This window comes from Condylura cristata, unplaced genomic scaffold, assembly GCF_000260355.1.
Source record: "Condylura cristata isolate star-nosed mole 26May11 unplaced genomic scaffold, ConCri1.0 scaffold00023, whole genome shotgun sequence".
Classification (NCBI taxonomy): domain Eukaryota; kingdom Metazoa; phylum Chordata; class Mammalia; order Eulipotyphla; family Talpidae; genus Condylura; species Condylura cristata.
The window spans coordinates 12294135-12318131 of NW_004567124.1; the positions used below are offsets into that span (position 1 = coordinate 12294135).

Sequence of the window (23997 nt, forward strand, 5' to 3'; positions counted from 1 at the left end):
TTCAACCAGCTCTAGCCAAGAACAACAGCCTCTATTCAATATCAGCCAACTGATAGCTTATAAGAATTTAGGTTTGCTTAAACTTACAGTTTTTACAGGAAATATGGAATCTAGGTTTTCACATGAAGATACTCATTATCGAATACTTACATATAATTATGAAAAAAATTACAACTCAAACATGCCTGTTATTCTTATTTGGCCTATGAGCAAGTTGTAAGCAGCATTTTTGTAATACGAAAATTATTAAAAGATAAACCGACTACTTAATACTTTTGCATTTATTTCAGCAAAAATTGATTCAAGTTATACAGTATCCAATCTAGCAGATAGAAAGAGGATTGAGGAACTATACAAAATGAAAGAAGAGAGCAGAAGTAGGAAGTGAGACTTGGCAAAGGCAGGTTGGCTATCACCAGTGTACTTTAGGGGAGGAAGGAGACTATCAGACAGATTACCTAACAAGTGCTAATCATGCATATTCTGATTGTCTAGCTTAAAATCTCACTTCTAGGAGAGCCAAAACTGTAATTAAATGAAATCTTAGTTCAGTGCTGTGGGGCTTAGTAAACTGATTTTATTTTGAGCTTGTTCTCTTTTATACATTATTTTATTTGAATACCAATTTGATCACACATGGTCTAAGCCAAATATAATCAGATGTTTAAGATTGGGCTTCAAACATTATAGTGGATGGATGCCTTACTTGCCTAAGATCTTGCAGACACAAAGCCATATCCACAAGTCAGTGGCCTAACCAAACCACTCAGCTGAGCATCCTTAACTGTGAGCTGTTTGAAGCTACTAGTTTTAACTCTATTGACTATTTTTATCAAGCTCTGAATAGCTATAGGGATCTCAGCCAGGGTTGGAGGAACCAGCTAGACCTTGGCAGCATGCCAAAATGTGGCCAACAGAAGCACCAGTAAGTCACAGTAGCATTTTCCAGAACAGGGGCCTTATCTGGGAAATTATTGGTTATAGAATGCAAAGTCCAAGGCCCTGAACTGCCTGCTGAATATCACTGTGCATGCCCCCACTCAGTTTGATTTTGAAACATACCACATAAGCAGAAAGAAAAGAGGGAGGACAGGGCCTTCCCTGGTGACCTAATGGGTTAAAGCGTGGTACCATGAAGCTACAGGCAGCCAAGGTATGAGTTCAACCTCTGGCCAGGGTATGAGTTCAACCCATATGGCACAGCAGACCTCCCCTGTTCAGCTACTGCTTCCTTCAGCAGTGTATCTCACTAGTTCTGTCTGTTCTGCTCCCTGCTCTGCATTGGGTGAACCCTCTCATCCCCACCACACCTCTGGTCTGTACCCCAGCTCTTGTATGCATAAATAAATAATTTAAAAAAATTTCCTTATCTCATTTAAAAAAAAGAAAGAAAAGAGGGAGGACAAAATCATGAAAGAAAGCAAATTTAAAGTGTTTTGGGGCTCCCAAGTGTAGACCAGTTTGACTTGATGGAATAGGAGTTTCCTTTAAAGGGAGAAATGGGTTTTGTTTTGGGGGGGTGGCTTGAATATTAGAATAAGGTATCATGGGTCTCCCTGGTGGCACAGGGATTAAAGGCTCAGTGCTATCAAGCTGTTGGCAGATACTGCACATGAGTTTGATTCCTGGCCAAGGAGGTGACCCACATGGCACAGCAAACTTGTTCTGTCTTGCCTACTGCTCCCCTCAGCAGTGTATTCCAGTAGATCTGCCTGTTCTGCTTCCTACTATCACTGCTGCTGGTGAATACTCTCACCTTCTGCATCTCTGGCCTATACCCTGGTTCTTATGTGCATAAATAGATAAAAATAAATTTTTAAAAATGTTAGACTAAGATATCAGCCTCCAGGTAATGAAGAGAATTTTTCATTTTTGAATAAATTAGTGAAATGAAGCTCATCTGTTTGTAATGAAGCCTGTTCTAGTGAAGAGTCTACAAATATAGGGCCCTCTCTGGCGGCACAATGGGTTAAAACAGCACTCTAAGGAAGGTACCACTATTCCACCCTGGTAAAGATTAGGAAGCTGGCGCAGGTGCCCTAACCCAGCTAATAAATGGTCAAAGAAGTATACTGAGTCTGAATTTTTGTGTACATGTCCAGGAAAAAGGCTGACAATGTGCTAGGCAGTGGGATTTAATTTGGAATATGACAATTGTCTTTGTTTTCAAAGAGTATGCAGTCTATTGAGTCATAGACATTTGAGAGTAGTAAAAAAAAAAAAAAAAGATCATGCAAGTGAAAAATAGAAAGATAGCCAAGTAGAAAATAAGCAATGTAGAAGGCTCAGTTAAAAAGGAGGAGAAAAGTAAGGTCTTGGAAAATACTCAAGGGAATTTTGAGGATGACTGAGATAGCTAGTTTCATGAGGAGTAGTATTGAAAACCAACAGATCTTTGATAGTTCAGGTTGTGTGGAGTACTTTCTTGGTAAGAATGGAATAGAAGAAAATTGTTTTGGATTGAAATGAGGTTTGAAAGTAAGGACCAGAACTGAAAGAGAATGGCGTGACATGGGTTAGAAATCCTGCAGCAGTGTAAACAAGAGAAAATAATTGCTTAATTTTAAGAGACAATAGAAGAAAGAAGAGGAAAGAGGACCATGAAAGATGTTTTTTTATGGATGAATCAATACTGGTAGATGACTAGTTATCAGCAGACAAGGGAAGAAGAGTCTGAGATGATTCTACTCTCCATTCCAGGTAACTGGGAGAATGGTGGTGTGATTATCAGAGACAAAATATACACACACCATCCATCTTTATCCATCCATTTGTAGATTAACACTCAGGGTTTTTTTTCATGTCTTGGTGTTGTGAAAAATGCGGTAATGAATACGAGAGTGAAGTTACTATTTTCTGATCCTGGTATCATTTTCTTTGGAAATATGCTCAGAAGTGGAATGGCTGGGTCATATGATTGCCCTATTTTGAGGTTTTTGGGAACCTCAATACTGTTTTCCATAATGTCTGTGCCAATTTACATTCTCACCAAGAGTGTCCAATGGTTCTATTCTTGCCACATACTTAGTAATACTGTCTTTTTCTTTGTAATGACAACAGGTGAGGGAATATTCGTTGTGATTTTACTTATATTTCCCTGATGATTAGTGATGCTGAGCACCTTTGCATATATAACTGTTGCCCATGTGATGTTTTCTTTCGAAAAAAATGTCTTTTTGATTCCTTTGTCCATTTTAAAAAAATTAACTGGCTGGTTTGCTGTTGAGTTATATGAGTTTCTTAGATATTTTGGGTATTAACCCCTTAACAGATATGCCTTACAAATATTTTCACTTATTCCAGAGGTTTGCCATATTTTTGTTGCTTACTTCTTTTTTATGTACAGAAGCTTTTTAGTTTGCTATGCTCCCATTTACTTATTTTTGCTTTTGGTGGCGCATCCAAAAAAATAATTGCCAAAAGGAAAGTCAAGGAGCTTTCTTTTCAGTCTTCTAGTTTTAGGTCTTTGAATTAAAGAGACTGTAAATCTTTAATCCACGAGACACGTATTTAAAAAACTAAATAGGTGAACTAAGTGAGCAACGCAGAAACCAAGTAACTTAGAAGCAGTTGGGTAAAGGAGTTGGGAGATGGGACGGAGAGCGGTAAGGCATTTTTTTTTTTTTTTTTTGCTGGGTGTTTAAGGCTGGGTGTTTAGGCTGTATGTTTTTAGAAAAGCTAAGGCCTGGTCTGTAACGTATTATAAATCGTTCAGAAAAATAAGCCTGAGGCTGTCTTTTCCTCCTGCTGCTTGAAGGTCTTTACACTTAGGTTCTGTTCACTGGTGGCAGTCGTAGGTGTAATGAACGTTTGTTGGGACTTTACTTTTGTTTACTGGGTAGCGGCAGTGCACCACGAAAGGAAGAAAAGAAACAATCTTCATTCCGTGAAGTTAACAAATGGAAAGCGGTCCTTTGTCATTCTTCACGCTCTCATTTTAGCTCAAGGAACGGTACACAACAGCGGTAAGAATGAATCCAGCAGAAAACCGCCAGCCTAGACGCGCTCCCTTTTGGAGGAGGGACCATAGGAAAATCCTCCTCCCAAACCCAATCCCAGCTCTCTGCCGGCTGACAGGAAGCGGCGGCGGGCTTGCAGCCTGGGCAGGGGTCCCGCGTCAGCCTGCGCGCGCATTGAGCAGGGGGAAGGGGAGGGGCGGGAGGAAGGGGTGTGGCCCGGCTTCCCGTTGGGCGCCCACGTGTCACGTGTGAGGAAGGAGGCGGAGCAACCGGGGCGGGGGGAGGGAGATCGAGAAGAGGGAAAGGGAAGGAAAGCAGGGAAGGAAGGAAACCAGCGAGGGGGAGGGAGGTCCTGTTTTGGAGGAGCTGGGAGCGTTGCCGGCCCCTGAAGTGGAGCGAGAGGGAGGTGCTTCGCCTTTCTCCTGCCGGGGGAGGTCCGGCTTCCCGTGGAGGCTCCGGACCTAGCCCCTTCAGCTTCTCCCTCCGGTTCGATGTGCTGCTGTTAACCCGTGAGGAGGCGGCGTCAGCAGAAGATGGTGTTGCTGAGAGTGTTAATTCTGCTCCTCTCCTGGGCGGCGGGGCTGGGAGGTGAGGCACGACCCCGAGCGCCGGAGGCGCCGTGATCACGGCGGACCGCGCGGCGGCAGCGCCAGGGGCAGCAGCAGCAGCAGCTACCGGGCCGAGCGGAGCCCAGTGGCTCCGCGCGGCTGGCGCGTCAGTCAGCCCAGCCGGCCGGCGGCGCCACTTGGGCGCGCAGCACTCCCCACTCCCTATTGTCCCTTGCGCCCCGACCGCGTTCCCTTCCGTGGCGGGCCGACGAGGCTCCGAGTCTCCGTTGAGGCCTTCCCCACCCCCAGCACCCGGGCGGCTAGGGAAGAGGAGGTCGCCTCCCTGAGAAGCAAAGTCGGGAGAGTCGGGTCGCCTGGCGGGAGCCGTGGCGCCCAGGCCGGTGGCTCCATCCTTTCAGTCTGCTTGTGGGGCGCTGGGGCGGGCAGCTGCCGCGGTCTGTGCTGCCCAGGCTCGGGGCTCACCCACCTCACCCTTCCGCCCCCTGCTCGGTGGCCCATCCCGGAGTGCGCTCCGCGGAGGTGAGCCGCCGCGCAGACTCGTGGGAAGTTGAGATGTTTGCGGCGGGGCTGGTATATTGTTCTTTACCCGGCGCGCAGTCCCGACCCACCGCGGTCTGCAGAGGGGCAGCTCGTGGAGGTGTTAACTGTGGTCTCCCGCTCCTCTGAGCGCAGCGGATTCGCTCTACTTAGTGTCCTGCCTCGGTCCAGGTGTTTGGAGACAGATCGCAGGCCGGTGTGTTTATGTTCAGTGGAAGCATTTCTGTTGTCCCGGGGAAAGGGGTTTCGGGATGTTCTTTGAATTAGAGGGGACTTGGATCTCTTAGAGGGGAGGTCCCCAGGTGACCCAACTTGAAGAGTTGATTTGACTTTCGTGGTCTGGACGTGTAGTTTAGGAAGTGGACTGTTAAAACTGCTCCCCCCGCCGCCCCTTCTGAAGTTTATTTTACTAGAAGCATGTATGAATTCTTGGTTATTCAAAACCCGATTTTGAAGACGACTTTTATTTCCACGGTGTGCTAGGACTAGCTGGGTTGTTGTGGAAAGTCTTTATTTCAGATAAAGTTTTGACTTGCCCCAAAAGTATACTGAAAACCTGCGCTGTTTCAAAAAGCATCGGGGTTAAAAAAACAACATTGCGATGAAATTTTAACGGAATGCTTTGAATGAGTGTAGCTTTTCATTTGCTTAAGTTAGAAAATAACCGATCAGTGTTTTTTTCTTTGCCACTTTGACTGAGGGCTGCTGAGCCAAGCATATTTTTGTCTTATATTCTACACAGTGCAAGGGTTTTCGTTTTCATGTGTTTCATATACATTTTAAATTTAGCAGATGTTTTCCACTTGAGAAGTATCAGTGCTGAAGACCCTCCTGTAACATTTAACATACATTTGTAACACTGAACACATTTGTATTAACTTTCCAAATTGACTTTAACAAATCACTTTTCTGCTTTCACTTTTTGTGATTGTTAGGAGTTAAGTTACTACTGATTCCTCTGTAGTAAAAGTGATGCGATACTCACTTTAAACAACTAGTGAGTAGTATATAAAATATTCTTTGCTTTTAAAGAATGAAGGAGTAAGAATAAAAACTGGTGTAATCTGATGGTAGAAGGAAAAAGTAAACTAACAGTTATCTTTTGTGGCGTAAGACTGGTTATAAAGAAAATTTCTAAATTCAGAGAACTCTGGAGTCATTTACTAAGTATCACTTTGCATTATTTTGTTTTTTATTATTAAAGTATCACTTTGTATTAAACATTAGTTAAGTCTTTTTTTCTTTCTTTTTAAAAAAGTCTTTTTGATGTTTGTTTACACAGAACTTACATTAAAAGTCTCCATTTGAAATTAGTACCAGTATTGTAATTTTTGGTTACATGGAGATATAAGTAACTTTATTGTAATGTATACTATTTTTTCCTACCTTTTGGAGCTGTTTATCATCAAGTTTGTAAGAAGTTTGTATGGTGATTTGTAGAATACCTTCACGTTGAATATTTGTTTTAGTGTGTGACATGCAGGTGTTTGCGTAGGTTAGACAATGAAAATGTGGTCTTTAAAGCAGAAATCATTTTTAATTACTTAATTGCTTCCCTCATTTTCAATTTGTCAGTCACTGTTTTCTGTTAACTTTTTTTGCTCTTTATCTGAAGGGTGTGAAGTGCAGGTAAGAGAGAAAGTGCTTAGAATAAAAAATTAAACATTCCTTATATTGTCCATTTTTTTAAAAAAAAAGATTTATGCATACAGAACTGGGGTACAGGTGAGAGATGCAGGGTGGGTGAACGGATTCATCAGAGACAGTGGGGAGCAGACTGATGAATTACTGTGGAGGGGAGCAGCAGGCGTGAGATAGGAGAAGTCAGCTGGGCCTTGTGGATCACCTCCTGGGCTAGGATTGAACTCACAGTGAAGCGGCTGTGGCTAGCTTGCAGTGCTGGATGCTGGGTCCTAACCTCTTGCGCCACCGGGAGAGCCTATGCTGTCAATTTGTACCCTATATTATATTTGCAGGAAGAGACCATAAGTTTTTTTTAGAGTTCAGCAAGTGTCTATGTAGATATGTACTCACATTCATACATTAAAATACTTTTCTTCATAATTTATAACTACATTAGAAATTGATGAACTATTTTTATTATGTATGTGTCAATATTATTATTTAAAAAATTTTATTTATGCATTTAATAACTGGGGTGTAGGCCATAAGGAGGCCCCCTATTATTATTTTTTAAGATTTATTTATTCACTCATACAATGGGTACAGGCCAGAGGTGCAGGGGTGGGGGATGAGAGGATTTACCAGAGACTGAGTGGGGAGCAGAACAGGTGTGTCTACTGAAACATGCTGCAGTGGGTGAAATAAGAGAGGTCTGCCAGTCTGCTGTGCCCTGTGGGTCAGCTCCCTCGCTAGTGAGGAACTCCTGCTGCAGTGGGTGCTGAGACCCACCTCCTTGTACCACCAAGGTGAGGGGGCTGAGAGGCTTCACCAGAGACAGAGTGGGGAGCAGAACAGGCAGATGCACTGAATTACACACTGCTGAGGGGAGCAGCGGGTGGGTCAGGAGAGATCTGCCTGGTCAGTTCCCTGGCCAGAATGGAACTCATGCTGCATTATTTTTAATAAAAGTGTGCTGGATAATAATAATATCTTCTTGTTCTCTTTAACTTAAATTTATATAAAGTTTGAGAGTCCAATAGATATGTTAGCTAAGGCAGTCAATTCAGTCCCATAATATTGTGGTTTGGTGAAATCATATTAAAGGTGTTTTTGATACTAAAAAATCTAGTATAAATGCTTTATTTTGGACCTTGCATTCTATAGAAACATTTTTCTTTCTGGAAGTTTGGCCCAAAGTATTAAAGTAGAAAATCTAAAACTATTTCTTTCACTTCTACTAGCAAATAAGGACCTATGAAGTTACTAAAAGAAAGACATATTTGTTTAAATAAGTTCTAAATTCCATCTTTTTAACTTGAGATTTAGAATTCACTTAGCTCTTTCATCTTCAGAAAGTCCATTTCAGGGTATCCTCTATATTAACAGTATCTTTTGTGTTTACATATAAGGCCACGTTGAGTAGCAGGAATTGAAGGCAGTAGGCATGACTGTAATGCTTCTGTTTTGTGATGTTCTTTAGTGTTTGTAAGTTGCTTTATTTCTTTAATGGTGTTTGTTATCATTTCAGACTTTTCCTTTGAACTTGTATGGTTGAGTGGGGGCGGGTAAGGGATGTTTTTGTGATATCTGTTGTATATCTGATAAATTTGTTGGGAGTTTCACTTAAAAAAATTATTTATGCATACAAGAACTGGGATACAGGCCAGACGTTAGGGGAATGAGAGGATTCACTAGAGACAGAGTGGGGAACAGAACAGGCAGATTGACTGAAGTATACGTCTGAGGGGGAGAAGCAAGTGAGACAGGAGAGGTCTGTTGCACCATGTAGGTCAGCTCCTTGGCTAGGGAATTGATCTCCTGCAGTGGCTGTGGATAGCTTCATAGTGCTGTGCGTCACCCCCTTTGAGTTTTACTTTTTAACACTAATGATTGCATGGTAGTGGTTTACAGTTGGAGAAACAGGCTTGAAGAAATAATTATTCTAGCATCATCCATTGGCTAAGTGGTGAATTAGATTTTCAAACCCAGACCATTTTGACTGTAAAGCCTAAGCTTTTTAAACATAAACTCCTTATCTCTACTTTTAGAAAGCAGTTTTCACACATTAATTCAAAGATGGTTGCCACATTAGACATGTGTTTTGTTTCATGTGCATGTCCTTGTTTTAAATAGTGATCAGCCTTAAAAAATTGAGAAGTTTCTCATTGAATTTCATGGATATGGATATTTTTGGGGAGGACTCAAAAATACAGGAATTATTAGGCTGTGTTGTCATTGTCTAGAGCCCAGTAGTTGAGTAGTAGCTGCTTTCTTTACACTGGGCATGTGCTTCTTGGTCAGTGCAGATCCCAAGTTCCATTGTTTTAACCCACAATAAATTTGGCATTCATTTTTGTTACATGGTTCCTATAGGTGTGCTATTCACATCTCTGTCCCTGTGCTTTATCTTGTATAGATGTGATCAACTTAAAAAAATAGTTTTAAAATGGACTTCTATATACTTAGTAATTCTTTTTCAGTAGTCTTAAATTTTGTTAATTAAAAATGTGTCCTAGACAGTACTTTTTATTCCCCAACTGTTTAGTAGATTAAAAAAAACAACAACAACTTATTTTCATAATAGTAGCAGTTTTAAGGTTTAAAAGACATGATGGTAACAACTGCTGCAATTGTCTATCATATTGAGTACATAAGAAAACATTACATTTTCTACTGAGTTAAGACACGCAAAAAATTAGTTGATTATCATGTAAATAAAAAACAGCTCAGGCTTTTTTTTTTTTTTGAGAATGACTTATTAACATGAGCTTTCCTTTTGAAATTAAGAAATAGAACAGTACATTCAGCAATAAGCTACATTTTTCTAACATTATTGGGGAACAACAATTTCAGATATGAGAAGATTCCTGTATATAAGTCTCTGGGAACATACTTAAAAATTTGCCTGTTTTCGATGGAAGTTTTTCTAAGGTGTTCTTAAACTGAACTGAATTTAACCTTAAATGTTTGAAGTTTAGTATAAGAATGACTTTCTGTTCTGGGCTCTGTTGTAGTTCCTGTTTTTATTTTCCCAGAAACAATTGAAATGGGCATGGCAGTTTATTATTCTTTTAAATTTTTATGTTATCTTGCTTTTTATTCTTGCAACTAGTTAATAATATTTCCAACTTTTTGGTTAGATTTCCTGACTTTATTGCAAACCTTTTGTGTATCACCTCCTAGTTAGTTGTTTCTAATACATTTGCTATGGGAAGTAAATAACTATACCTGATACACTTGGATGTAATATATACACATTCTGAGACTTCTTTGCAATAAAGTACATGAGCTTTAGATTTCATAATAGTACTAGTTTTAAGGTTTAAAAGAAATGATGGTAACAACTTCTTTTCTCCTTTCTTTTCTAATTAATTTTTTGCTTTGTAGAGTTTATGGGTGAGCTTGCTTCTGTTTTTACTTTCAGAAATGCCTTGCTAGTTAAAGTGATGCGGGGTAGAATGAAGAAAACAAACTGGTGAATAACTAGGAAGACAGAGCAAATAAAGTATATACTCATTTCATTGTAGGTAGATCATTTCCTAGATCTGAATCACGAGTGCTCAGGTTTTAAAATTCTAGACTAGATTATTGATATTACTCATACTCTAAAATATCCAACTGTAATCCTCTGCAGAAATGTAAATTTTAAGTTAGGAAAAAGTATACTCCGTATTTAAAGAAAATAGTAGTTTTGTAAAAAGGAGGTGACAGAGGCTCCTGACTGGCACTCTTCTTCTTGTAGTAAGTTGCTGTTGTTTGCTATGGTTTTGGTGACTTTGTGATTTGTGTAAGTTAAATTTCTTGTTTGCCTTTGTATTTCATCATATTCTAGTTAGAAGACTTTACTGAAGTTGGAGATGTATTTTTGGAATGGCATATCTTTTTTTTTTTAAGATTTATTTCTATTTATTTATGCATACAAGAACTGGGGTGTAGGCTAGAGGTGGGGGGGGCATGAGGGGAGGGGTGGATGGGGGAAGGGAATGATGGTGGCTTGAGAGGATTAACCAGTCATAGAGTGTGAAGTCAGAATAGGTGGATCTACTGAAATACCCTGCTGAGGGGAAGCAGCTGAGAGAGACAAGTGAGGTCTCCTGTGCCATGTGTTCAGCTCTCTGGCCTGCTATCAAACTCATGTTGCAGTGGCTGGCCATAGCTAGATAGTGCTAAGACTTAACCCCTTGCACCACCAGGGAGGTCCTGGAATGGCATATCTTAAAATACAGTCTGTGTGGCACTACAAATGGGGTTGTTTCTGTGGAGAGGTTTTGGGGTGGGGCTAGGGCAGTTAGTTACTGGTCAGGCTGCTAATATGATTTCAGCAAGACTTATGTGGCAGTTAGTGGGGGAGACAAATAGATCTGGAAGACTGTGGCTAGAGAAACACTACAGTTTCATATTTGAGTCCCGAGACACCCCAAATAATAGGAAATGATTTGCATCTGGTCTGTTTTCATGTGGCAACTTTATGTGACAAGTTTGGGTAAAGAGTTTCCGGTTGGGGCCCCTTTTCCTACCAGGAGGAATTCATTTATTTAATGATTCTTCCAAGTAATTCTGAAAAGTTTGCTTGTTCTGAATAAGAATCCAGCAGTGTTAATTCTGGCTTTTAGCTGCCATTATTTTCTTTAGGCATAGGAAGGATACATGGAAAAACTAACAATCCTACCAGTTAGATTATATTCCTTTGAGGGCAGTAACATAATATGAAGGTTTTTCCTAGGATGGGACAGTCTTATCCTAGCTAGTTTGCAGGAAAATATCAGTACAGTTCTCAGACAATGTAGTATCCCCTTGATACTAGATGAATGCAGAGATTACTACATTTCCAGCTAAACAACTGTACTGTGAAGACATGCTGTTTAGTCACCAGAGTTTGTTGTGAATCTAGGCTGGTTGGAATTATGAAGTCTCATATGATCGTGAGTGGGGAGAGAAGTGAAAAATACTGATCTTGTCTCTGTAGGTAGAAATGCCAAGATTTAAAAATATAGTTCTAATTATGTGTTTTGGTTGCAGTTGAAGTGAAGTTTCATTAAATAAGAAGAAATGTAAGCTGGACCATGATAACCAGGACTCTCATTCATATTCTGGGTGATGCTATTGTGAGGTAGAGTGTTATGGATTATTGGTTGATGTCCATGCTAAAGATTTGGGATGTGATACATTAGTAATAAATTGTGTGCTTAATGAATTGGGTGACTGAGTCCTGGTTTAGGGTAGTGGTTGTAGAAATAAATAAGTATAGAACGAGAAATGATGTGGAAAAAAAATTGGTAAAATTGGCAAATGTTTAGTAGAAGCTAGCAAGGTTTATTGAGTGTCCACTCTTGAATTTAGATCTCAGAAACTGTAGCATTGGAAAATGTGTGATTTTATAAAACTTTTGAGAACCTCAGCTTTTGAAGTAGAAAATGTCTTAAGATTTGAATCTAGGGAAATTACAGGTGGAGGTGTTTGTCTGAGTTTGAAATTTTATCCTTCTTGCAAGTTCTTTCACTAGGGATTGGTTAACATTTTGCAGAGCACTTCAGTGACATATGACTAGTCATTTGGGAAGCACTGCTTTGGGTAATTGGGAGATGGAAGTTTGGTGAATTTGGAGTAGATAGGGAGAAGTTAAATTTAAAGACATACTAGCAAGTATATTTTTCCTTTACAAGTATATTTTTACTCTTTAAGTTGAAATTAGGCTTAGCTCTTCTGTTCAAGAGTATGCTTGATACTCTTTATTATGTATGAGTTGTAAACTTTGTATTTCAGAGACAAATTAGAGAAAGAATGATCTTCGCATTTAAAGCACATGTGCTTCTATGATTTGTGGAACAGATTTTTCTCTATCTTTAACATGATGGCAAAGGAGAAACACATACATATATTTGAACTTTGGATTTAGCTGTTAAAAGAATATGGATAGTTGAGTAGGGTATTAATCTGTTACCTCATTTCCTAAGAAATAAGTGGGAGAGTCTGTAAAAGTGTTGAAGAGACTGTAAACTGCTGTGCAGATCTTAATTAGATGTTGTTTCCAGGCCTACTTTCAAAATGTAGATAGATAAAGTATATTTTTAGTAGCTGAACTAGTAGAAAGTCAGTATCAAATATTGGAAAATAGAATATAAGGCAATTCATAATTCCTTCTTCAACACAGTTTTTCACTTTGATATACTATTCAGTCTATAGAAATGCCTATATTATAAATTTCCATCATATTATTTATGTAGTTTTGTGTCCTTTAAAAAATTGACACACAGTTAACATGTATAGATAAAGTAGACACAAATGTTTATAAGTAGTCTCGATTAATTTTATAATTATACGTGTAGAGACAGCCGGAGGAGTGCTACTGGCATCTTGTGCAGAAAAAGGCCTTCATTGCACTGGACATCCCCACTGAACAAAGAACTATCTGGCTAAAATGTCAGTAGTGCTTAGGTTGAGAAACTGCTAAGTCTTCTCACTTTTTTAAAAAGTGATTGTTTCTGGCAGCTTATTGTCCTTACTTGATTACAAAATTCATTCTTTGTGTTCTACCTAAACTTTCCAAATTCCTATCCTGGAAGTCTTCCCCCATGCCTCTGTGCACTGCAATTTTGAAAAATTCACATTATCATGTTATGTCCTGGATTTTCCATTCTTTTCTTGATCTTTCAGATGTGCTGAGGGACAATCAGATTTTGTTAATTTTTAGTAGTGATTAAATGAATGACTGATAGTACATGAGGGTTATTTAAATACCAAACCACACCAAGTTGCCTGTTAACCCAGAGAGTAATGGATTAGTAGGATCTTAGTTTTTGTGGGGAAAAGGATCTTGAAGGGTCTTATTGCTTACTCTGTCAATCTAACATCAGGATTAGTTGTACTCAGCTTCAACTTTTCTTCAAAAAATTTTTCTTCCTAAAGATTTATTTATTTATGCTTACAGAAGTGGGGTACAGGCCAGAGGTGTGGTGGGTGAGAGTATTCACCACAGACAGAGTGGGAACAGAACAGGTAGATTGACATAGTACACTGCTGATGGTAGCAGTGGGAGGGTCAGGAGAGGTCTGCCAAACCATGTGGATCAGCTCCCTGGTTAGGGATCGAACAGTGTGCTGCAGTGGCTTCAGAGAGCTTCATAATGTGGTGCTTTAATCTGTTGTGCCACCAGGGAGAGCCCTTTTCTTCAAAATTTTAACTCATTAAGTCCTGAAAACCCTTCAAGGCTTATGTATATTTCCTCCTACTCCCATTAATATCATTAACATCCTTAGCAGAGATGTTTTATTAGAACCTTCAGATTTCCTGGGAAGAGGCAGAGGATGTTTTGGGGTGATGTGGAAGAAGGTTCAGGTAACAAGAGTGCATTTAGGCTGAAATGCAGGGAGGTAACTGGAGCCATTTTATATGTGTATGTGAGTGTTATTTAGGTTGAAAGTCACAGCCCTCCCCCATGTGTGTTACTCTCTACTTGTGTCTGCACTTGTTTGAACTGGTATTAAGACATTTTCAATTAGCATAGAAATTAAATTAGCTATGTTTCTCTTTTTGGTGTTTTAAATTGTACCTTATAAGTTAGCGGTAGAAGTTTAATATTTCTAATAGGTTTTAATTATTGAAGCTTTGCACTTTGTGATTGATTTAGTTTATAATTTTTAGAAAAGATTTATTTATTTGTGCATACAGAAATGGGGTATAGTCAGAGGTGCAGGGGCAGTGAGAAGATTCACCAAAGACAGAATGGGGAGCAGAACAGATCAACAAAGTACACTGATGAGAGGAGAAGTAGGTGAGACAGGAGAGGTCTGCTTCATGTGGGTCACTTCCAGGCTGGGGATCAAACTCTCCCTGACGCAGCTGGGGCTAGCTTGCAGTGCTGTGTCCTAACCTATTGTGCCACCAGGGAGGGCCACCACCAGAGTTTACTAGGTTTTTTTGTATTTTATAGTACTTGAACCATTTGAGTTTTGGTCAGTCAAGTTTTTTCAGTGGATGCTTTTTTTTTTTTTTTTTAACTTTACAGGATTTATAATTAAGGGCAGAGGAAGGACTTCATAGAACATTTATGCACAATACCACTTCCATTTTGTCACCAATAAGTTTATATGTATGTATATTCATTTTTTAAAATGTTGGAGGACACATGAAACCTGAGTGGTGAGATATATAGATGGTTATGTGTTTTTACAGTAATCACTTTTTTAATCAGGAAAAGGAAACTTTTTCTTTTTTAGGGCATGCTATCTTTAGTAAATACAATTTTCCTGGTGACTTTGAAAATTGCAGGAAATGAAAATAAAATTATAAAAATGAGACACCTTATAAACTCTCCAGTGTCAAGGAAAGCAAGTTGGTCCTTTCAATTTTTTAGAATTGGCTGTACATAGGTGATTTTTTTTTGGTATTTATTTCCCCCTAGTTTATTTATTTTTCAAAAATCATGCTTTTTTTTTTTTTTTTAAAGATTTATTTATTTATGCAGACAGAACTGGGGTATAAGCCAGAGGTGCAGGGGCAATGAGAGGATTAATTAGAGACAGAGTGGGGAGCAGAACAGGCAGATCAACCAACTATACTGCTGAGGGGAGCAGTGGGCTGTTCCAGGAGAAGTCTGTCGCCACATGTGGATCACCTCAGGGGCAGGGTATCCAGCTTGCACTGAAGTGGCTATGGCTAGCTTGCAGTGCTGTGTCTGTACCTGTTGTGCCACCAGGGAGGGCCCCCAGCCCCCAGTTTATTTATTTTATTTTTAGGTTTTAATTAATTAATTTAAAAAATAATATATTAGTTTATTTTTACATCATTTTGTGCATTTTTTCATCTCAGTTGTAATCCCCTTGGGTTTCCCATCACCAAATCACCCATATGCCATCCTCATAGTCCAGTGTATTTCCTTCCCTCCCACTGTTTTTGATCCGGTTCCCCACTCCACCCCCATAAAATGTCTTTGGTATATAACTGTTCATCATTATTATTTTCTCGCCTGGTCTGTTACTCTCCTGCTATGAGTGAAACTATCCGTTATTTTTCCTTTTCTTTCTGGCTTATTTCACTAAGTATGATCTTTTCAAGCTTCATCGATGCCAGTTTATTTTTAATTTTGAAAATTAGTTGTTTTCTTCATCTTGTAGGGCCAGTCCACTTATTCCTCTACCGATTTTTACATAGGCATTTGCTTATCACACTGTATTTATTTTTTCCCTAACTTTTTATCTTAAAAGTTTTTGCTTTCTAAAAGGTTGAAAGTATATATATAGTCCAGTTAATACTTTGCATACCTTTCACCTGAATTTATTAATGTTATCTCTTGCCGCATTTGTTTTACCTATAAATGTATACTTTTTTTTTTCCTTAACCATTTGAAAGTATCCCTTAAGAGTAAGGGCAGGGTCTTATGTAACCAAGAAGGTTATTTTCTCTTTAATGTTGGGGATATTCACATTTCTCTTGGAGTGAGTTTGTAAATTCTAGGCAACATGTGCATTGTTATGTTTTGTGAAGCCAGAATTCTGGCAACTATAAGAATCAGAAAGTAAATGCTATTTTTATGCAATTTTTGTAGGTAAAACAAAGTAAAGTGGAGAAAAGAGATGTTGACAGAATAACTATGCTACAAGTTGGAGCTATTTTATGTATGAACAGTGCAATCACATAATAGCCTAGAGGTTACTAGTTCACAATAACCTTTTAGGGAAAAGATGTTAAGAATGAGAGTGGCTCAAGAAGAAGCTGTTAAAGTAGAGGGGAAAAAATCAATAATGACTCAAATGGAAAGATACTTGGCACATAGATAAACTTATCTAGAAATTTTCCTCAGTGGAAGCTGTCATTTCTCAGTAATGTCAGATTACTAACATCTTAACTGTACTCGAGGTTAAATGTGCTTTATTTTCTCCATTATCAGGTAACAAATTTGTTTCTCCATTGAAGACATTAAGAACACCTTCAGTGAGTATTCTGTTGTTAGAACAGGTAGAAGGAGTGATAACCTCTGTACTCTGAGCAGTTCCTTTTGCCTTCCATGGGTGGTATAATAGCTCAGAGTGACAGAATAGGCTCCAGGTCCAAATCACAGGAATAGTAGTTCTCTTCTGGGTTTGTAGGCTTTGTTTCTTTCTAAACAGATCTATTTCATGTAAGTGAAAGATTTAAATTAGAGAAAGGGAAATCGTTTATTATGGACTGTAAATCACATGTTAAATGTCAGCAGATCTTTGGAGAAGTAGTTTCTGTGAATGTACTTATTAGTTGCTTGAAATAACCCCCAGTGTGGTGATGACCCTATATTTATATCTCTAATCTGGATCTTTCCCTGGAATTTTAGACTGCTGTATCCTAACTACCTGTTATGACATCATCTGCTAGGTGATTAGTGTTGTTGGTGTAAGGGGGTTAAGTCATAGCCTATCACTGCCACAGCCTGAGTTCCATCCCCAGCTAGGGAGCCAACCCATGTATGGTGCAGTGGACCTCTTCTGTCTTGCCCGCTGCTCCTCTTAGACTGTTCTGCTCCCCACTCTCTCACTGGCGAATCCTCTCACCCTCACACCTCTGGCTTATATCCCAGCCCTACACATAAATAAATAAATCTTAAAAAGTAAAAGCAAAATAGATGTCTAGCAGACATCTCAAATTTAACGTGTCCAAAAACAAACCTTTGATCCCTCTCACACCTTTTCTCATATAGTCTTTCCCATCTCATGTGTAGAAGCTCTTTTGTTCAGACCAAGAACTTTGAGTTATCTTCCATTTTTTCTCTTTTTATCACACCCTGCATACAGCCCAGAAGCAAACTCTGGAGTGTTGGTGGTATAGTGTTAGCATAGCTCCCTTCCAAAAGCAAATCTTATCACTTCCTGTTTCAAAGTATACTATGTAGGTGTTGACTGTTTATTAGCTCTGCTGGTAGAGCTGATCGACACATGCCAACATCCATCTCACTTTAATTACTGTGAAACCTGCTAACTGATCTCCATGTTTCTCTTGTCTTCCTCTGGTCTTTTCTAATTATATTTGTCATTGTGAGCCTGTTCAAAAGTGATTTCTTTGGCCTAAACCATCATTTGGCAAATTGTATATCTTAGAAGACTTAAAAAAAAGTGAGTTTTATGTGAATTGTATGATGATAAAGAGTGGCAGCACAATAAATACATAAATTGCTATTCAGTGGCTTATTACTTCTAAAAGCAAGAGTCCTTACAGTGACTTGTAAGGCCCTATGTGATACATAGGTATGCTTATTCTTCAATGCCTCTGTAGTTCTTCCTCCTGGTTCACTTCTACTCCAGCCATGCAGAACTCATTCAAAGACATCTAGCTTGCTTCTGTCTCAGGGAATTGCTTATCCTTTTACATGGAATGCTTTTCCTCCAGGATCACTGTGTTATCTATCCTCTTTGTTTTTTTTATTTTTAAAATTAAAACAAAATTTAAATTTGCTGGGAAATAACAAATAACAAAAAATTACCATTTTAATCATTTTTTGCTCAGTTCACTATTAAGTTCATTGACATTGTTGTGCTTTGCTCAAATGATAGTGTGCTCTTCAAGTAACTACATATAAAGATAGAACCGTCTCCTAGGTACTCCTAGGAGCTCTCTTACTGCTCAGTCTGCAATAACTTTATAGCCTTCTGAAATTATTTACTTGTTTTTTTATTGCCTGTTACATTCTCCTCTAGAATGAAGCTTCATGGAATCTCTTATTCACAGTTACAGTCCCAGCACCTGAAATAATGCCATGTATATAGTAGGTCCCCGTTATATATGTGTTGAATGTGTAAATGAATGATTACTGAATTAAATAATTTCACATTTTGTAAATTACATAAGAATTCCAAGTTTCTAAGACTCTGGGGAAAAAGCTTCTAAAACTTCTTATCTTTTTACTTGAATTGATTTTAAAATGGGTGAAACTTGCCATTTTTTATCAGTGTTTTTTTGGTTTTTGCTTATTGAGTATTGTTTTTGTAGAAGTGTTCTTTAGTTTTTTGAAATCATTTAAATTTTGGGACTTAGTTTTTGCACTTCTGTATGTGCGTATGTTCCTCTCACCCTCTATGAAATCAATTTTATTATGCCCTGTTAGTTGAAAAATTAGGTAGGTTAAATGAGTTAGGGATGGGGTTTTCCTATAAAAACTTAAGTTTTCTAGTCTACTGATGCTAAGTAGAGATCTATTTCTCAACCATGTGTCCCTGTTTTTAAAAGAAGTTTTTATAGTCCATATCTTCATAATTACCTGATTATACCCAGTAAAATGTGAAGCATTTTTAGTAAGGTGAAACATTTATAAGCATTTTCCTTTCAGGGTAAACTTAGAATCATGGAATGTTAGAGCTATAAGGAAGTTTTGTAGTTTTGGGTGGGTCACTTTAATTGCTGTGTGCCTCATTTAAGATTAACTGTACTTGTCCCAGTATGCTTATAAATGATAAGTGAATTATTAATTTAGCTATAGTTTGTTGCATTCTTACTTGTTATGTATTGTATATTAATCTAAATATTTATATTAACTCATTTAATCTCTACAACAATATAGTCAGATACAAGTATTGCAGTTTCACATATGGGGATATTGAGGCATAGAGAGGTAACTTGTCCAAAATCATTCAACTAGTTAAGTGGCAAAGCTGGTATTTTAATTATTTTTTAAAAATATATTTTTTTATTTATGCATATACATGAGCTGGGGTACAGGCCAGAGATGCGAGGACTGTGGATGTCGGTGAGAGGTTTCACCAGAGACAGAATTGGAAACAGAACAGGCAGATCTGCTAAAATACACTGCTGAGGGGAGCAGTGGGTGAGACAGGACAGGTCTGCTGCACCATGTGGGTCACCTCTCTGGGCAGGGATTGAACTGGTGCTGCAGTGGCTGTGGATAGCTTCATAGTGCTGCAACTTAACCTCTTGTGCCACAAGGGTGGCCCAAGCTGGGATTTTAACCCATGAAGTTTAGTTCTTATAATGAAGATAATACTTGCTAGACTGTTGTAACATAAAGTAAGATGTGTTGGCCGAGTACTTCTTTAACTACTGAAAAACTTAGTTGTAACAGAGATAGGAGAGTTATAAAGTCATGCAAAATCTTGCACAAAGTCATGCAAGATGAGAACTGCATGGGTAATTGCAGAAGCAAATATCTGAACTGCACTTGTAGCATTAGTTGGTTAAAAAAAACTTTATCTGTGAATAGATCTATAGTAATTTTATTTTTAATACATTGCATTCCTGTTAGAAATTCTGATACTTGGAGGAATATCACAAGATCACATATTGTTTGGTGGTGATTTATGGCTTTTATCAGCACGATATAGGCTGCTTTCTTCATACATATAAAGGGAGGAAATTTCCATGAAACACTGAATGGAGTCATTAATTCTTACATCACACATTTATAGAAAATCAATTTTTTCTGAGATATTGAGCGTACATCAGCAAATGAAACAAAGTCCTTGTTCTCAGAAACTTATGTTCTAGAGGAGGAGGGGTATTATTTTATTTTATTTTTTTATATAATATAATAGTTTATTTTTACATCATTTTGTACTTTTTTTTTTAAATCTCAATTGTAATCCCCGTGTGTTTCCCATCACCAAGTCACCCATGTGCCATCACCATAGTCCAGTGCACTTCCCTCCCACCACCGCTGGAGGAGGGGTTTTAATAAAAAAAATTATGTGAAGAAAAACAGCAGGATGTTGGAATGAGAATGACTGGACATAGGCTTTTAGATAGGAATTATCAGAGAAAGCTTTTGAAGAAGTTGCATGGACAGCTAAATGACCCTGCTTTTGAGCAAGCTGTTCCAGGGAGGGAGGTACAATAGGGAAACTAATGTGTTTGTAACACTGGAAGGGAAGACTATTAGTAGATAAGATGAGAGACATACAGGAATGGAATGGGAGAGTGCTGCTACTTGTGAAGATCACAGGAAGCCTTGTAAATCATAGTTAGGACTGCGAGGCAGTTGGGAAATCTTCAGAAGTTTTAAGCAGAGATGTTTCATGACTTGAACAGATTTCTCTAGTTGCTGTATGAAAAACTAAGAGTGGTGGGCGACGAAGAGGGTGAGGGTGGGGGGTAAGAGGGTAAGTGAAAAGCCCAGACATTTGTTACGGTTTTTGACTATGTTTTCGACTATCTAGAACTTTTTGAACCTTGCTGTGTTTGGCACATTTTCATTGTTATAAATTCTGTCTCAATCAGGTTCCCAGCCTTTCATTTGCAAATAGGGCACAGGCTTATAAACTAGTATTCTGAACTAGGCTCCTTTAATTAGAAACATTACTGGAGATCTGGATTCTAAACTGAGCAGTTATATTTGTTTACTGAAGTTTTGTGATAGTGTACATCTTTCAGAATTATGATACATTTTCCACTAATTGTAAGAGGTTGCTTCTGGTGCAAAAGTGGTTTTGGAGAAGCAGAAGTGTTACTTTTCACATGGTGTTTTTTTGGTGATTATGTATACCCCTGGCTTTTGCTGATAACGTGGATAATTTTGAGGAAGATAAGAATGGGAAGGGTTTTAGTATTATTGTCAAGTAATAGAATATTACTTCAAGCGACAGACTGTTGTATGACTTGAGTAAAATCACAAACATAGTATTTAATGTTTATAGAAAAGTTTATAGGTTCTAGGGTGAGTTTCCTATCGGATAGTGCTTGTATTCTGATCTCAAGGAACACAAAATCTAGGATTCCTATGTGTCCAGTATTACTTTACCTGATTGATGGTTTTTCTTGGCTTAAGCATTGCATTATAGAAGCAATGATATTATTAGTACTAGCGCATATATGTTTATAGATTGAACTTGGGAGGAATCTAACAAGTAACAAGGATTAGCAATCGAGTCGTTGTTAGGAATTAGAGCAGACAAGGAAGCTTGGGCTAGGGAATCTGGACCATCTGTAATCAATATAAAGGTCAGTAGGTCAGAGACCAGGTCTGTTGAGATAGAGTTGAGGAGATGGGAGAGTTTTTATTTTTTTTTAAACTGGTGATAGAGCTGCATTCTTTCCCTACACTTTGAGCTTTTGACTGGTTGCTAAACTATAGGAACAAATTCAGTTGAGTAGGTCTAGACTCTGCATGTGGGAACAGGCAATTTTGTGGTGTCTGACTGAGGTAAGTAGTGCAAGGGTCGGAGATTGGCAGGGCTCCTGTGGCGTAAACTGTGCCAGTTCAATCACTAGCTGTGGAAATCAGGAGTATACATGTATATTTTTTGGTCTATAAAAAGTACATTCTTTTTTAGTATTTTATTACATGTTTTTCCACATCTTAGAGATAGATTTCAGTTTAGTTTAAAAGGTTCTTGCCATGTACTGTAGTTTTTCTTATTTTTAAAAAAGATTTTATTTATGCATACAGAACTGGGGTATAGGCCAGAGGTACAAGGGTGAGAGGATTCACCAGAGACAGAGTGGGGAGCAGAATAGGCTGATTGACAAAGTACACTGCTGAGGGGAGCAGGAGGTGGGTCAGGAGAGGTCTGCTGGGCCATGTGGATCACCTCTGGACCTGGAATCGAACTCACACTGAAGAGGTTGTAGCTAGCTTCGCAGTGCTGCTTTCCAACCTGCTGTGCCACCAGGGAGGGCCACTGTAGTTTGATATCTTTAGATTTTCATCATATAAGATATTCCTGCTGTTATACTATGTTTGCTTCTTCCCATTCCTGTTTTAGAAGTCTAGTACCTTATTTTTTTTTAAGATTTATTTTATTTATTTACATATGAAAACTGGGGTATAAACCAGAGATGTAGGGGTTAAGGGGGACATTCACCAGTGATAGAGTGGGGCACACAACAGGCAGATCTACTAGTTACTCTGCTGAGAGAAGCAGTGGGCAGATAGGAGTCACATCAGAAATGTGAATTGTGACTTGTCTTATTTCTGTTGATAATGAGAGAAATATGAAAATAGTAATGAAGTCACAGAAATCAAAATTATCTCCTATTTGCTGCTTTCTACTTGCTGTATAACCTTGAGTTTGCTACATAGCCTTCAAACCTTAATTTGCTTTGAAAAGGGCTAATAGTTATCACTCTATAGCTTTGCTATATGGATTAACTGAAAAAGTATAGAATCTATAGAGTCTGGCAGACAGCAACTGCTCAGTAAAATTTAGCTATCATAATTTATAGACATTATTTAAACAAGCAGTAAGTTTAGGCAGGATTTTTTTTTATTGTACATTTAAAGATTTACATTTACATTTACAAATCAAATGCAGTCTTTGATTTTCAGGGTTTTTTTTTTGTTGTTGTTGTTCAAAGATATGAAATGTAAAACTTAAAAACCAAATGTCCTTGGTCAGATTTCTATGTGCATCTTAGAGTCCTGGACTTGAACCTCCCTGGTGGCACAGAGGTTGAAGTGTCGGTGCTGTCAGCTCTCTGCAGCCTGGGTTTAATCTCTGGGCCAGGGAACTAACCCATGTGCTGCAGCAGAACAAAATAAAAATGTGCTCACTGTTATTCAGGTTTTTACTAGTCTTAGTTGATGTAGTAAGTTTTAAAAAATACTCATAAACAGAGGAATAAAAGATGTAAATATGGAAAGCAGAAATAACTAAGTACCACTAAAAATAACTATAGAAGTTTGCCTGCAGAATCCAGGAGTTCATATATTCCCTGCAGAGGCACGTGGATCTCGGGTTAGAAGATTCCTTGTAGAGGCAAAGAAAAGAAAGATGGGTTATAAACAGTCAACACTAGTGAAATTAAAATGACTTTCTACAGATTTGGCATCTATTTTGTAATGTTTTGCCTGTTCAATTCTGCCATTATAGTATTAAAGAAATTATGGAAAAAATACTGTATTCCCATATATCTATCACCTTGATTCAACATTTTTCTTTAAAATACTTTAACTTTTTTTTATTTATTTTTATTAAAGATTTATTTATTCATACTGGGGTAGAGGCCAGATGTGGGGTTTAGGGAGAGTGAGAGGATTCACTGGAGACAGAGTGGGGAGCAGAACAGGAAGATGTGATCAAATGTACTGCTGAGTGGAGCAGTGGGTGAGACAGGAGAGGTCTGCTGTGCCATGTGGGTCACCTCCCTGGCTGGGGATCTATCTCAGTGCTGCGGTGGCTGCAGATCACTTCATAGTGATTTAACCTGTTGCACCACCACTAGGGAGGGCCCTAAAATACTTCTAACTTTTAAATTGTAATTTCCATACAATAAAAACTCAACAATTAATTTTGAGAACTGTATATATTTGTATTACCACTTACTATAATTTTCCTAGAACATTTATATCAACCCATAATACATCTTTGTGCTCTTGAAAATTTATTAAAAATATT

General features: G+C 38.4%; 1 protein-coding gene across 1 annotated transcript in view; it reads left to right on the top strand.

The window, feature by feature from the left end:
• Nucleotides 1-4080: 4080 nt before the first annotated feature.
• The window catches only part of ADAM10 (ADAM metallopeptidase domain 10), a 97284-nt gene continuing 77367 nt past the window's right edge, over nt 4081-23997 (top strand). The window contains exon 1 of the mRNA XM_004687743.2: nt 4081-4547. Within this exon, the coding sequence (XP_004687800.1) occupies nt 4493-4547 (55 nt within the window). The 5' untranslated portion in view covers nt 4081-4492. The remainder of the gene's footprint in view (nt 4548-23997) is intronic.